General features: G+C 46.2%; 1 protein-coding gene across 3 annotated transcripts in view; it reads left to right on the top strand.

Annotated features, from left to right (window-relative positions):
• The window catches only part of LOC124039492 (hepatocyte nuclear factor 4-gamma-like), a 35,983-nt gene extending 20,408 nt beyond the window's left edge, over nt 1-15,575 (top strand). For 2 of the 3 annotated variants that reach the window (XM_046355513.1, XM_046355511.1), the window contains exons 4-10: nt 6,362-6,468; nt 6,716-6,871; nt 8,537-8,624; nt 12,510-12,662; nt 12,984-13,220; nt 13,367-13,486; nt 14,646-15,575. In XM_046355513.1, the coding sequence (XP_046211469.1) occupies nt 6,362-6,468; nt 6,716-6,871; nt 8,537-8,624; nt 12,510-12,662; nt 12,984-13,220; nt 13,367-13,486; nt 14,646-14,689 (905 nt within the window). In that variant the 3' untranslated portion in view covers nt 14,690-15,575. The remainder of the gene's footprint in view (nt 1-6,361; nt 6,469-6,715; nt 6,872-8,536; nt 8,625-12,509; nt 12,663-12,983; nt 13,221-13,366; nt 13,487-14,645) is intronic. The other variant, XM_046355512.1, reaches the window with a different exon arrangement.
• Nucleotides 15,576-16,059: the final 484 nt, after the last annotated feature.

Below are 16,059 nucleotides of genomic sequence, written 5' to 3'. Positions count from 1 at the left end.
TTAATGAATGAATGTGAGACAAGTTCCATGTACAACAAGACAGGCGGAGAGGAAGAGAGAAAAAGAACACTGAACAGTTTACTTCTGGTTATGGACACTTTTGCCAGAAATAAAGCTTCCATGGCCTGTTCCTCAGACAGTGAACATACACCTGGCAATATCTAAAGTTTTGACCCTGTCAGGACCCGGTTGCGAACCCAGGTCTCCGGAGTGAGAAACAGTCACTAAACCAACTGAGCCACGAATAGTCAGCAGAACCCAGAAGATGAGGCAGACACAGCAGTACTTGAGACGGTGTATTTAATGAGGTAAAAAGTGAAGTTCTTCAGGAAAACATGTAACTCCACAACCTCAAAAGGAATTCCACAAGAACAAAGGTAATCCTCCAAGATAAAAAAGGTAAATCCACAAGGTGGAAGGTATAGCACAAAAAAGCCTCAAAAGATACTCAAAAACAAACAAACAAGAACAAAAAACAAAATTCCACAAGAGAGTCCACCGGGATCAACAAGAGTTCACAGAGTACTAGGGCTGGGTGCTAACATACAAACACAGAGCAAAGAACTGAGGAAAACAAAGGGTTTAAATACAATCAGGGGAAACGAGGCACAGGTGCAAATAATAATGGGGATCAAGGGAAAACAAAAGGTCAAAAGGCACAATGGGGGCATCTAGTGACCAAAAACAACTCTGGCCAAATCCTGACAGACCCCTTGATCAGCTCGCACTCTGAAAGTAAAGAAAATAGCTTATTTTTTGTATCTATGAAAACAATAACTGAGATATGACAGTTCGATCTAAAGCAGCAGATGTCATTTTCAGGATACGTGGAATTTAAAGTGAAATGTTTAACCTATTAACAGAATCAATGGCTGACAAATAAAATAATATGCCACAGAATGCTGCAGCAGCCTACAAGGTGTGCTGCAGTATAACACAACTTTTAAAGGAGGAACCACTGTAAGGATGCTGGGTGGCTGGGAGGAGGCTAAATCTGTCAATGCTGGGTGGATGAAACTATGGATCCTTCGTGGCTGAAACTATAGCTTCTGGGTGGTTGGGAGGCTGAAACTATGAATCCTGGGTGGCTGAAACTATGGCTTCTGGGTGGTTGGGAGGCTGAAACTATGAATCCTGGGTGGATGAAACTATGGCTTCTGGGTGGCTGGGAGACTGAAACTATGAATGGCGCGTGGATGGGAGTTTGAAACTATGGCTTCTGGGTGGTTGGGAGGCTGAAACTATGGATGCTGGGTGGTTGGGAGGCTGAATCTATGGATGCTGGGTGGATGGGAGTTTGAAACTATGGCTTCTGGGTGGTTGGGAGGCTGAAACTATGGATGCTGGGTGGTTGGGAAGCTGAAACTGTGGCTTCTGGGTGGTTGGGAGGTATAAACTATGGATGATGGGTGGCTGGGAGGTATAAACTATGGATGATGGGTGGCTGGGAGGTATAAACTATGGATGATGGGTGGCTGGGAGGTATAAACTATGGATGATGGGTGGCTGGGAGGTATAAACTATGGCTTCTGGGTGGATGGGAGGCTGGAACTATGGATGCTGGGTGGCTGGGAGGTATAAACTATGGATGATGGGTGGCTGGGAGGTATAAACTATGGATGATGGGTGGCTGGGATGTATAAACTATGGATGATGGGTGGCTGGGAGGTATAAACTATGGATGCTGGGTGGCTATGAGGTATAAACTATGGATGATGGGTGGCTGGGAGGTATAAACTATGGATGATGGGAGGCTAGGAGGCTAAAACGATGGATACTGGGAGGCTGAAAATATGGATACTGGCTGGAACTATGGATGCTGGGTGGCTGGGAGGCAGAAACTATGTATACTGGGTGGCTGGGATGTTGAACCTATGGATGCTGGGTTGCTGGGAAGCTAAAACAATGGATCCCTGGAGGCTGAAATGATGTATTCTGGGTTGCTGGGAGGCTGGGAGAGAGGCTGAAACTATGTATACTGCGTGGCTGTGATGTTGAAACTATGGATGCTGGGTGGCTGGGAGGGTGAAATGATGGATACTGGGAAGCTGAAACTATGGATGCTGGGTGGTTGGGAGGCTGAATCTATGGATGCTGGGTGGATGGGAGTTTGAAACTATGGCTTCTGGGTGGTTGGGAGGCTGAAACTATGGATGCTGGGTGGTTGGGAAGCTGAAACTGTGGCTTCTGGGTGGTTGGGAGGTATAAACTATGGATGATGGGTGGCTGGGAGGTATAAACTATGGATGATGGGTGGCTGGGAGGTATAAACTATGGATGATGGGTGGCTGGGAGGTATAAACTATGGATGATGGGTGGCTGGGAGGTATAAACTATGGCTTCTGGGTGGATGGGAGGCTGGAACTATGGATGCTGGGTGTTTGGGAGGTATAAACTATGGATGATGGGTGGCTGGGAGGTATAAACTATGGATGATGGGTGGCTGGGAGGTATAAACTATGGATGATGGGTGGCTGGGAGGTATAAACTATGGATGCTGGGTGGCTATGAGGTATAAACTATGGATGATGGGTGGCTGGGAGGTATAAACTATGGATGATGGGAGGCTAGGAGGCTAAAACGATGGATACTGGGAGGCTGAAAATATGGATACTGGCTGGAACTATGGATGCTGGGTGGCTGGGAGGCAGAAACTATGTATACTGGGTGGCTGGGATGTTGAACCTATGGATGCTGGGTGGCTGGGAAGCTAAAACAATGGATCCCTGGAGGCTGAAACGATGTATTCTGGGTTGCTGGGAGGCTGGGAGAGAGGCTGAAACTATGTATACTGCGTGGCTGTGATGTTGAAACTATGGATGCTGGGTGGCTGGGAGGGTGAAATGATGGATACTGGGAAGCTGAAACTATGGATACTGGGTAGCTGGGAGGTTGAAACTATGGATACTGGGTGGCTGGGAGGCTGAGACTATGTATACTGTGTAGCTGGGATACTGGGAGGCTGACAATGTGTATACCGGGTTGCTTGGAGCCTGAAACTACGGATGCTGGGTGGCTTAAACTATGGAATCTGGGTGGCTGAGAGGCTGAAACTATGGACAAGGGATGCTGAACTATGGGATGCTGAACTATGGATACTGGATTGCTGAGAAGCTGAAACTGTGGATGCTGGGGTGGCTGGGAGGTTGAATCTATGGATGCTGTGTGGCTGGGAGGCTGAAACTATGGATGCTGGGTGTCTGGGAGGCTGACACTATGGATTCTGGAGGCTGAAACTATGGATTCTGGGTGGTTGGGAGGCTGAAACTATGGATACTGGGTGTCTGGGAGGCTGAAACTATGGATTCTGGGTGGTTGGGAGGCTGAACTATGGATACTGGGTGTCTGGGAGGCTGAAACTATGGATTCTGGGTGGTTGGGAGGCTGAAACTATGGATATGGGTTGCTGAGAGGCTGAAACTATGGATGCTGGGTAGCTGGGATGTATAAACTATGGATACTGCGTGGCTGAAAATATGGATACTGGCTGCTGAGAGGCTGGATATTGGGTGGTTGGAATATGCATATTGGGTGGTTGGAAGGCTGAACCTATGTATTCTGGGTGGCTTGGATGTTGAACGTATGGATGCTGGGTGGCTGGGAAGCTAAAACGATGGATACTGGGAGGCTGAAACTGTGTATTCTGGGTTGCTGAGAGGCTGAAACTATGTATTCTGGGTTGCTGAGAGGCTGAAACTGTGTATTCTGGGTTGCTGAGAGGCTGAAACTATGTATTCTGGGTTGCTGAGAGGCTGAAACTATGCATACTGGGTAGCTGGGAGGTTGAATCTATGGATGCTGGTGGGCTGGGAGGCTGACAAAATGGATACTGGGAGGCTGAAACTATGGAGGCTGGGTGGCTGGTAGGCTGAATATTTGGATGCTGGGTTGCTGGGAGCCTGAAACTATGGATACAGGGTGGCTGGGAGGCTGACAATATGGATTCTGGGTGGCTGAAACTATGGATGATGGGTGGCTGGAAGGCTAAAACTATGGATGCTTCGTGGCTGGGAGGCTGAAATGATGGATATTTGAAGGATGAAACTATGCATACTGGGTGGCTGGGAGGCTTAAACTATGGATACTGGGTGGATGGGAGGCTGAAACTAGGAATGCTGGATGGCTGGGAGGCTGAAACTATGGATACTGGGTGGCTGGGAGGCTGACACTATGGATATTGGGTGGCTGGATGGCTGAAACTATGGATACTGGGTGGATGGGAGGCTGAAACTAGGAATGCTGGATGGCTGGGAGTCTGAAACTATGGATACTGGGTGGATGGGAGGTTGAAATTATGGATACTGCGTCGATGGGAGGCTGACATTATGGATACAGGGTGGCTGGGAGGCTGACATTATGGATACAGGGTGGCTGGGAGGCTGACATTATGGATACCGGGTGGCTGGGAGGCTGACATTATGGATACAGGGTGGCTGGGAGGTTGAAACTATGGATGCTGGGTGACTGGGAAGCTTAAACTATGGATACTGGATGGCCGAAACTATGGATGCTGGGTGGCTGGAAGGCTGATACTGTGAGTGCAGGGTGACTGGGATGCTTAAACTATGGATATTGGGTGGATTGGAGGCTGAAACTGAATGCTGGTGGCTGGGAAGCTGACACTATGGATGCTGGGAGGCTGAAACTATGAATTCTGGGATGCTGGAAGGTTGAAACTGTGGATGCTTGGTGACTGGGAAGCTTACATTTTGGATACTGGGTGGATTTGATAATGAAACTATGAATGCTCCGTGACTGGGAGGCTGAAGCTATGGATACTGGGAGAGTGGGAGGCTGAAACTATGGATACTTTGTGTCTGGGAGGTTGAAGTTATGGCTGCTGGGTGGCTGGGAGGCTGACACTATGGATATTGGGTAGCTGGGAGGTTGATATGAAGGAAACTGGGTGGCTGGGAGGCTACTGGGTGGTGGATGTTGAAACTATGGATGCTTTGGTGGCTGGTAAACTGAAACGATGGATATTGGGTGGCTGGAAGGCTGAAATGATGGATGCTTGGTGACTGGGAGGCTGAAACTATAGATACTTGGTGGTTGGGAAGTTGAAACTATGGATGCTGGGTGGCTGGGAGGCTGAAACTTTGAATGCTGGGTGACTGGAACTGTGGATATTCTGTGGCTGAAATATGGATTCTGGGTCGCTGAAACTATGGATGTTGGTTGGCTTGGATGCTGAAACTATGGTTACTGGGTGGATGGGAGGCTTAAACTATGGATATGAGTGGCTGGAACTATGGATACGAGTGGCTGGGAGGTTGAAACTATGGATGCTGCTTGGTTGGGAGTCTTATTAAACCTACTCTAGGAGGCTGTGAGGCTGAAAGTAACTCTGGGTGGCTATGAGGCTGAAATGTATTTATTTGTATTTATTCATCCATTATTTTACCAGGTAAGTTGACTGAGAACACATTCTCATTTGCAGCAACGACCTGGGGAATAGTTACAGGGGATGAATGAGCCAATTGTAAACTGGGGATTATTAGGTGACCGTGATGGTTCGAGGGCCAGATTGGGAATTTAGCCAGGACACCGGGGTTAACACCCCTACTCTTACGATAAGTGCCATGGGATCTTTAATGACCTCAGAGAGTCAGGACACCCGTTTAACGTCCCATCCAAAAGGCAGCACCCAATACAGGGCAGTGTCCCCAATCACTGCCCTGGGACATTGGGATATTATTTTTTTTAGACCAGAGGAAAGAGTACCTCCTACTGGCCCTCCAACACCACTTCCAGCAGCATCTGGTCTCCCATCCAGGAACTGACCAAGACCAACCCTGCTTAGCTTCAGAAGCAAGCTAGCAGTGGTATGCAGGGTGGTATGCTGCTGATGGATGCTGGGTGGCTGGGAGGCTGAAGCTAACTATGTTATTAACCAGAAGTAATTATTCAGAGAACGCTGTGTTTATGAGGTGTATCAGAGAAGGATTGTGTGTGTGTGCGTGTGTGTGTTTATGGGCCCTATAACCTTGGCATAGGGTTTAATGACATGTTGTTCAAGGCTGCTATTGGTTAACGTTTGACTTCACCTCTCTACACAGCTCTTTTTCTAGGATGGTATCAGCAAATTCAGGGGGGACTTGAATCTATCCAGATCCATGTGGTTGTTAGTCTTACACCCTAGCTGTGGGAAATGTTAACACAGTAATATCATAGTGATATATCTCATCTGATGTGTGTGTGTGTGTGTGTGTGTGTGTGTGTGTGTGTGTGTGTGTGTGTGTGTGTGTGTGTGTGTGTGTGTGTGTGTGTGTGTGTGTGTGTGTGTGTGTGTGTGTGTGTGTGTGTGTGTGTGTGTGTGTGTGTGTGTGTGTGTGTGTGCGTGTGTGTGTGTGTATTTCAGCGGTTCAGAATGAAAGAGATCGTATCAGCTCCAGAAGAAGCATTCAGGACAATCAGGATCTCCTACCTATCACTGTTCTTGCCCAGGCGGAGTCCCTGTCTCAACATGTAACACACACACACACACACACACACACACACACACACACACACACACACACACACACACACACACACACACACACACACACACACACACACACACACACACACACACACACACACACACACACACACACACACACACACACACACAGAGGACAAATACAATTGCTCTAAGCAATCATGTAGAAGGTGGTTAAAATCATCATGAGAGTCTCCATTCATCTGAATGACAGCTTCCTTCTCTCTCTAGATCAATGTATCCAGTCCCAGGGGTGCAGTAGATGTGTCAGAACAGAAGTCAGCTGGTGTGGGGGATGTCTGTGACTCCATGAGACAACAGCTGCTTGTGTTGGTGGAATGGGCCAAGTACATTCCTGCCTTCGGAGAGCTGTCCCTGGACGACCAGGTACACAACCTGACTAGGCTAGGACAACTACATGACTACCAAGAAGTGACTGACCTGGTACACAACCTGACTAGGCTAAGACAACTACATGACTACCAAGAAGTGACTGACCAGGTACACAACTTGACTAGGCTAAGACAACTACATGACTACCAAGAAGTGACTGACCAGGTACACAACCTGACTAGGCTAAGACAACTACATGACTACCAAGAAGTGACTGACCAGGTACACAACCTGACTAGGCTAAGACAACTACATGACTACCAAGAAGTGACTGACCTGGTACACAACCTGACTAGGCTAGGACAACTACATGACTACCAAGAAGTGACTGACCAGGTACACAACCTGACTAGGCTAAGACAACTACATGACTACCAAGAAGTGACTGACCAGGTACACAACCTGACTAGGCTAGGACAACTACATGACTACCAAGAAGTGACTGACCAGGTACACAACCTGACTAGGCTAAGACAACTACATGACTACCAAGAAGTGACTGACCAGGTACACAACCTGACTAGGCTAGGACAACTACATGACTACCAAGAAGTGACTGACCAGGTACACAACCTGACTAGGCTAGGACAACTACATGACTACCAAGAAGTGACTGACCAGGTACACAACCTGACTAGGCTAAGACAACTACATGACTACCAAGAAGTGACTGACCAGGTACACAACCTGACTAGGCTAGGACAACTACATGACTACCAAGAAGTGACTGACCAGGTACACAACCTGACTAGGCTAAGACAACTACATGACTACCAAGAAGTGACTGACCAGGTACACAACCTGACTAGGCTAGGACAACTACATGACTACCAAGAAGTGACTGACCAGGTACACAACCTGACTAGGCTAGGACAACTACATGACTACCAAGAAGTGACTGACCAGGTACACAACCTGACTAGGCTAGGACAACTACATGACTACCAAGAAGTGACTGACCAGGTACACAACCTGACTAGGCTAGGACAACTACATGACTACCAAGAAGTGACTGACCAGGTACACAACCTGACTAGGCTAAGACAACTACATGACTACCAAGAAGTGACTGACCAGGTGACACAACCTGACTAGGCTGAGGACAAACTACATGACTACCAAGAAGTGACTGACCAGGTACACAACCTGACTAGGCTAGGACAACTACATGACTACCAAGAAGTGACTGACCAGGTACACAACCTGACTAGGCTAAGACAACTACATGACTACCAAGAAGTGACTGACCAGGTACACAACCTGACTAGGCTAGGACAACTACATGACTACCAAGAAGTGACTGACCAGGTACACAACCTGACTAGGCTAAGACAACTACATGACTACCAAGAAGTGACTGACCAGGTACACAACCTGACTAGGCTAAGACAACTACATGACTACCAAGAAGTGACTGGCACTGGACTGAAACAAAACAGTGGTTGTCAAAGTTTTGCCACGCCTCAACTAAAGCCTTTTGAATGTGCCTGTGACCTTCCAGAAACACACAGTAATGTTTCTGGCTTCAGTCCGTAGCTAATGGTTTAGAGTCAAATGAGGCTGAGATTTTGTAGCCGGTGTTTGGTCACTCGTGTCCTTGTTTCTCATGCTGTGTGTGTGTTTTGTTTCGTGTGTGTGTGTGTGTGTGTGTTTGTCCAGGTGAGTCTGCTCAGAGCTCATGCAGGGGAACACCTTCTACTTGGGGTCGCCAAGAGGTCAATGCCTTATAAGGACGTCCTGCTTCTTGGTAAGAACTGACCAATCACCTCTCATTTATGCCTCAGTAACACCCCGTCAAAACCTGCCATACTGCTTTGCCAAGCTTGTTTTGAGTATAACAGGTCGTTGCCCTGCAAGACTGTAATATACCCTGATAATCATTGACCAAGGCTTTATCTATGGAGGCCTCTGACTTAAACACTTCTTATCAGAGATGAAAATACATAGAAGAAATGGATTGCCCCTACAGATGATTTGTAGATGGTAAAACTATCCAGATAACGAGTTAGTAAGTGGTGGTACATACACACAATGCAGGTACTAACACACACACGTTGTACAAATTAATAACAGACTCAATTTAATGCACTGACACAAATGTTTTAGCATGCTTATAGAGAAGGACACTCAAAATGTACTGCACTGACACAAATGACCGTAATAAAGGGAGAGATCTGTCTGTAATAAAGGGAGAGGTCTGTCTGTAATAAAGGGAGAGGTCTGTCTGTAATAAAGGGAGAGGTCTGTCTGTAATAGAGGGAGAGGTCTGTCTGTAATAAAGGGAGAGGTCTGTCTGTAATAAAGGGAGAGGTCTGTCTGTAATAAAGGGAGAGGTATGTCTGTAATAAAGGGAGAGGTCTGTCTGTAATAAAGGGAGAGGTCTGTCTGTAATAAAGGGAGAGGTCTGTCTGTAATAAAGGGAGAGGTCTGTCTGTAATAAAGGGAGAGGTCTGTCTGTAATAAAGGGAGAGGTCTGTCTGTAATAAAGGAAAGAGAGAGTCTGTCTGTAATAAAGGGAGAGGTCTGTCTGTAATAAAGGGAGAGGTCTGTCTGTAATAAAGGGAGAGGTCTGTCTGTAATAAAGGGAGAGGTCTGTCTGTAATAAAGGGAGAGGTCTGTCTGTAAGAAAGGGAGAGGTCTGTCTGTAATAAAGGGAGAGGTCTGTCTGTAATAAAGGGAGAGGTCTGTCTGTAATAAAGGGAGAGGTCTGTCTGTAATAAAGGGAGAGGTCTGTCTGTAATAAAGGGAGAGGTCTGTCTGTAAGAAAGGGAGAGGTCTGTCTGTAATAAAGGGAGAGGTCTGTCTGTAATAAAGGGAGAGGTCTGTCTGTAATAAAGGGAGAGGTCTGTCTGTAATAAAGGGAGAGGTCTGTCTGTAATAAAGGGAGAGGTCTGTCTGTAATAAAGGGAGAGGTCTGTCTGTAATAAAGGGAGAGGTCTGTCTGTAATAAAGGGAGAGGTCTGTCTGTAATAAAGGGAGAGGTCTGTCTGTAATAAAGGGAGAGGTCTGTCTGTAATAAAGGGAGAGGTCTGTCTGTAATAAAGGGAGAGGTCTGTCTGTAATAAAGGGAGAGGTCTGTCTGTAATAAAGGGAGAGGTCTGTCTGTAATAAAGGGAGAGGTCTGTCTGTAATAAAGGGAGAGGTCTGTCTGTAATAAAGGGAGAGGTCTGTCTGTAATAAAGGGAGAGGTCTGTCCGTAATAAAGAGAGAGGTCTGTCTGTAATAAAGGGAGAGGTCTGTCTGTAATAAAGGGAGAGGTCTGTCTGTAATAAAGGGAGAGGTCTGTCTGTAAGAAAGGGAGAGGTCTGTCTGTAATAAAGGGAGAGGTCTGTCTGTAATAAAGGGAGAGGTCTGTCTGTAATAAAGTGAGAGGTCTGTCTTATTAAAGGGAGAGGTCTGTCTGTAATAAAGGGAGAGGTCTGTCTGTAATAAAGGGAGAGGTCTGTCTGTAATAAAGGGAGAGGTCTGTCTGTAATAGAGGGAGAGGTCTGTCTGTATTAAAGAGAGAGGTCTGTCTGTAATAAAGGGAGAGGTCTGTCTGTAATAAAGGGAGAGGTCTGTCTGTAATAAAAGGAGAGGTCTGTCTGTAAGAAAGGGAGAGGTCTGTCTGTAATAAAGGGAGAGGTCTGTCTGTAATAAAGGGAGAGGTCTGTCTGTAATAAAGGGAGAGGTCTGTCTGTAATAAAGGGAGAGGTCTGTCTGTAAGAAAGGGAGAGGTCTGTCTGTAATAAAGGGAGAGGTCTGTCTGTAATAAAGGGAGAGGTCTGTCTGTAATAAAGGGAGAGGTCTGTCTGTAATAAAGGGAGAGGTCTGTCTGTAAGAAAGGGAGAGGTCTGTCTGTAATAAAGGGAGAGGTATGTCTGTAATAAAGGGAGAGGTCTGTCTGTAATAAAGGGAGAGGTCTGTCTGTAATAAAGGGAGAGGTCTGTCTGTAATAAAGGGAGAGGTCTGTCTGTAATAAAGGGAGAGGTCTGTCTGTATTAAAGAGAGAGGTCTGTCTGTAATAAAGGGAGAGGTCTGTCTGTATTAAAGAGATGATGCTCTGCTTTTTTGACATCACACTCCACAAAACAAGTCCTGCAGGCCCTAGTTTTATATTATCTTGATTATTGTCCAGTCATGTGGTCAAGTGCTGCAAAGAAAGACCTAGTTAAGCTGCAGCTGGCCCTGAACAGAGTGCTCTTGCTCTTCATTGTAATCAGAGGGCTGATATAAATACTATGCTGCCAGTCTCTCTTGGCTGAGAGTTGAGGAAAGACTGACTGCATCACTTCTACTTTTTATAAGAAACATACATATATTATATACATTAATGTGTTGGAAATTCCAAATTGTTTGTACAGTCAACTTATACACAGCACTGACACACACACTTATCCCACCAGACAAGGGTCTTTCACAGTTACCAGGTGAAGGAAACGTACAGTATTATACAGAGTCATGAGTGCATGGAACTCCCTTCCATTTCATTGAGCACAAGTGAACTACAAACCTGTTTAAAAAAACAGACAAAGCAACACCTCACGGCACAACGTTCTACCCCATGTGACCTACTGGTTGTGTGTATGTACTGACATGTGACCTACTGGTTGTGTGTATGTACTGACATGTGACCTACTGGTTGTGTGTATGTACTGACATGTGACCTACTGTTTGTGTGTATGTACTGACATGTGACCTACTGTTTGTGTGTATGTACTGACATGTGACCTACTGTTTGTGTGTATGTACTGACATGTGACCTACTGTTTGTGTGTATGTACTGACATGTGACCTACTGGTTGTGTGTATGTACTGACATGTGACCTACTGTTTGTGTGTATGTACTGACATGTGACCTACTGGTTGTGTGTATGTACTGACATGTGACCTACTGGTTGTGTGTATGTACTGACATGTGACCTACTGGTTGTGTGTATGTACTGACATGTGACCTACTGGTTGTGTGTATGTACTGACATGTGACCTACTGTTTGTGTGTATGTACTGACATGTGACCTACTGTTTGTGTGTATGTACTGACATGTGACCTACTGTTTGTGTGTATGTACTGACATGTGACCTACTGTTTGTGTGTATGTACTGACATGTGACCTACTGGTTGTGTGTATGTACTGACATGTGACCTACTGTTTGTGTGTATGTACTGACATGTGACCTACTGGTTGTGTGTATGTACTGACATGTGACCTACTGGTTGTGTGTATGTACTGACATGTGACCTACTGGTTGTGTGTATGTACTGACATGTGACCTACTGGTTGTGTGTATGTACTGACATGTGACCTACTGGTTGTGTGTATGTACTAACATGTGACCTACTGGTTGTGTGTATGTACTGACACGTACAGTATGTGTAGATGCACACACAAACACAAACACACACACACACACACACACACACTACATGTTAATGTTTTTAAATGTACTGTATGTAAATTGTATAGGCTTTTGTCTGTAATGTTTTATTCGTTATGTGTCGGACCCTAGAAAGACTAGCTGTCAACCAAAAAGTAAACAAAAAAATCGAATCACTAACAGACACACACAAACAGTACATCCCTTATAACACGTGGAAAACACACACTCAACCCCCCTCCCAAAACACACACAGCTCCCTCTCCCTCTCCAGGTAATGGGTGTGTGATCCATGGCAGCAGTGCGGAGCCAGAGATCGGCCGCGTAGCTAACCGTATTCTAGGTGAGCTGGTCCTGCCCTTCCAGGACATCCAGATAGACGACAATGAGTATGCTGCTCTCAAGGCACTCGTCTTCTTTGACCCTGGTAAAGCACTTGAACGTTTCTCGAACCAGGCAACCTTCCATACTGTATTTTCACACTTTTACACACCACACACCCACACACACCACACACACCCATACATACACATCACAGACACCACACACACTAGACAATAGCTTAATTTATTCAACTGAACAAAGTTAATTTGAATGGTTTTGTTAATCATTGACACGTGACTGTTCTCTGTTCTTTTTGTTCCACCCGGACACCAAAAGTCTTCACACATTCATTTCATATCATTCATCAATGCATTTTCTCCCTCTCCATCCATCCCTTCATCCGTCCATCTCTCCTTCTGTCCAGATGCCAAGTCTCTGCGTGACCCGCCTAAGATCAAGGCGATGCGTCTGCAGGTCCAGATGAGTCTAGAGGACTATATTAACGACCGCCAGTATGACTCCAGAGGGAGGTTCGGAGAGCTGCTGCTACTGCTGCCTACTCTACAGTCCATCACCTGGCAGATGATAGAACAACTGCAGTTTGTTAAACTCTGTGGTCTGGCCAAGATAGACAACCTACTGCAGGAGATGCTGCTGGGAGGTGGCTGTATAATAACATCATATTAATAATATTATTAAGAAATATAGATGTTATGACGCTACTTGGAGGTGAGTAGTAGTGTGTACATTTAATGGTAAATATATTATCCTGTGTCCTGATTGTCTGGTTTGTCTGCCTGTCTCCAGGTCTGGCATCAGAGCCCACCCACCTGCACCAACCAGGCCACACCCAGTTAGCCCAGGACCCTTTGACTGGACAGACACTGGTCATCAGCGCCATGCCTGCTACACACACTTCTCAGATAGGTAAGATACACACACACACACACACACACACACACACACACACACACACACACACACACACACACACACACACACACACACACACACACACACACACACACACACACACACACACACACACACACACACACACACACACACACACGCATGCATGAAGTTGTTCTTCAGATAGGCAAGATTCATGGGCATTCACTGGCAAGAAACCATGACTGCTCCATATTACCCTCTCTGTCCCTCTGGTGTGGCTCATCTCTCTCTCTTTCTCTGTCTCTCTGTCTCTCTCTGTCCCTCTCTGTCCCTCTGGTGTGGCTCATCTCTCTCTCTCGCTCTTTCTCTGTCTCTCTGTCCCTCTCTGTCCCTCTCGTGTGGCTCATCTCTCTCTCTTTCTCTGTCTCTCTGTCCCTCTCTGTCCCTCTCGTGTGGCTCATCTCTCCCTCTTTCTCTCTCTCTCTGTCCCTCTGTCCCTCTGGTGTGGCTCATCTCTCTCTCTCTCTCTTTCTCTGTCTCACTCTCTCTCTCTGTCTCTCTCTGTCCCTCTGGTGTGGCACATCTCTCTCTCTTTCTCTGTCTCTCTGTCTCGTTCTGTCCCTCTCTCCCTCTGGTGTGGCTCATCTCTCTCTCTCTCTCTCTCTCTCTCTCTCTCTCTCTCTCTCTCTCTCTCTCTCTCTCTCTCTCTCTCTCTCTCTCTCTCTCTCTCTCTCTCTCTCTCTCTCTCTTCTCTCTCTCTCTGTGGCTCATCTCTCTCTCTCTCTCTCTCTCTCTCTCTCTCTCTCTCTCTCTCTCTCTCTCATCTTCTCTCTCTCTTCTCTCTCTCTCTCTCTCGTTCTGTCCCTCTCTGTCCCTCTGGTGTGGCTCATCTCTCTCTCTCTCTCTCTCTCTCTCTCTCTCTCTCTCTCTCTCTCTCTCTCTCTCTCTCTCTCTCTCTCTCTCTCTCTCTCTCTCTCTCTTTCTGGTGTGGCTCATTTCTCTCTCTTTCTCTGCCTCTCTGTCTCGTTCTGTCCCTCTCTGTCCCTCTGGTGTGGCTCATCTCTCTCTCTCTCTCTCTCTTTCTGGTGTGGCTCATCTATCTCTCCCTCTGTCCCTCTGGTGTGGCTCATCTCTCTCTCTCTCCCCCGTCTCCCCCCATCTCCCCCTTTCTTTCCCTCTTCTCTCTTCACAGCGTCTCCAGACACTCCTATCCCATCTCCTCCTCAGGGTCCGTAGATGATCAAGTCAACTTCAAGCCCCTCCTTCCTGCCGGCTCTGCCTCCCACAAAGACATATCCCTCCCCCTCCTCCTGAGTGTACAGCACCCGACCCGCGAATAACAACTACAAAAAACTACAGAAAGTCTGTTCGATGGGCAAAATACTCATTTGAGATATACATTCCATGTGTAACTCGTAAATCATGCATTCACTAGTAGTGTCAAAACCTGAGTTTGCCCTATGTGTGTAAAGGTGTCAAATATTTGATGTTTTCAACCCTGTTTAGTGCCATAGGTTTTCACTCCAGTTCGGTAGTCTACAAATTGAATAATCTGTGTAAATTGTCGCATCCATAAATCATTTGATTATTCCTAGTCTCTGAGCCTCTGTTATTATGGTGTAAATGACTGTATGTATTTAAGCTTTCCATAGGCTCATCATTGAAGATGGAGTGAGAGATTTTCTATCACCGTGTACATTATATATACTATGTGTTTCTCAAAGTGATTAGGACTGTGTGTGGAACACATGATGTTCACGTGTTGCCATGTTGCTTGTGGTGTGGTGCTTTACTGGAGCATAATGTATTTGTCAATAATATAACTAACTGTATATTTAGTTCTTAATCAACTCTGCAGTGGGTTTAAGTCTTTTGAGATTACTGTTATGATATGCTATTATATGAAAACTGTCAAATTTGGTGATTAAATTCAGTTGCATTTGTCAAATGAATCTTCTTGAACTTCTTTAGACTGTCAAATGGTGTATACACTTTAGACAATGTAAGCTGTGTATTGTGATTATAACAGAACACTATTTTCATTGAATTGTAACCTCTGCTTTTGTCTGCTTTTGCAAGAACATGGACATAGTTATGAAAAAATACAGAGTTTGTCACGTTCTGACCCTAGTTCTTGTGCTTTTGTTTGTTTTCATTGTTCGCCACACGGTACTGTTTCGGTTTTGTTCACGTTTATTGTTTTGTATTTGTGTTCATGTTGAGTTTTTTCATATAAAAACCATGGACACTTACCACGCCGCATCTTGGTCCAATCCTTGCTATACCTCTTCAGAGGAAGAGGAGGAAAACCTTTACAGAATCACCCACCACCCAAGGACCAAGCGGCGCGGTAACAGGCAGCAGCAACAGCGGCCGAAGACCCAAGACTCCTGGACGTGGGAGGAAATCCTAGACGGGAGAGGACCCTGGGCAAAGCCAGGGGAAAATCGCCGCCCCAAAGTTCAGCAGGAGAAGCAGCAGCAGCAGCAGCAGCAGCGGCCAGCATCACAAGACTCATGGACATGGGAGGACGATTTGGATGGAAAAGGAAGGGGGAATATCGCCGACTCAAAGCAGAGCTGGAGGCTGCGAAAGCAGAGAGGCGG

Source organism: Oncorhynchus gorbuscha, linkage group LG07, assembly GCF_021184085.1.
Source record: "Oncorhynchus gorbuscha isolate QuinsamMale2020 ecotype Even-year linkage group LG07, OgorEven_v1.0, whole genome shotgun sequence".
NCBI classification, from domain to species: domain Eukaryota; kingdom Metazoa; phylum Chordata; class Actinopteri; order Salmoniformes; family Salmonidae; genus Oncorhynchus; species Oncorhynchus gorbuscha.
Note: the sequence above shows the minus strand (reverse complement) of the source record. Positions and strands in the feature narration are given on the sequence as shown.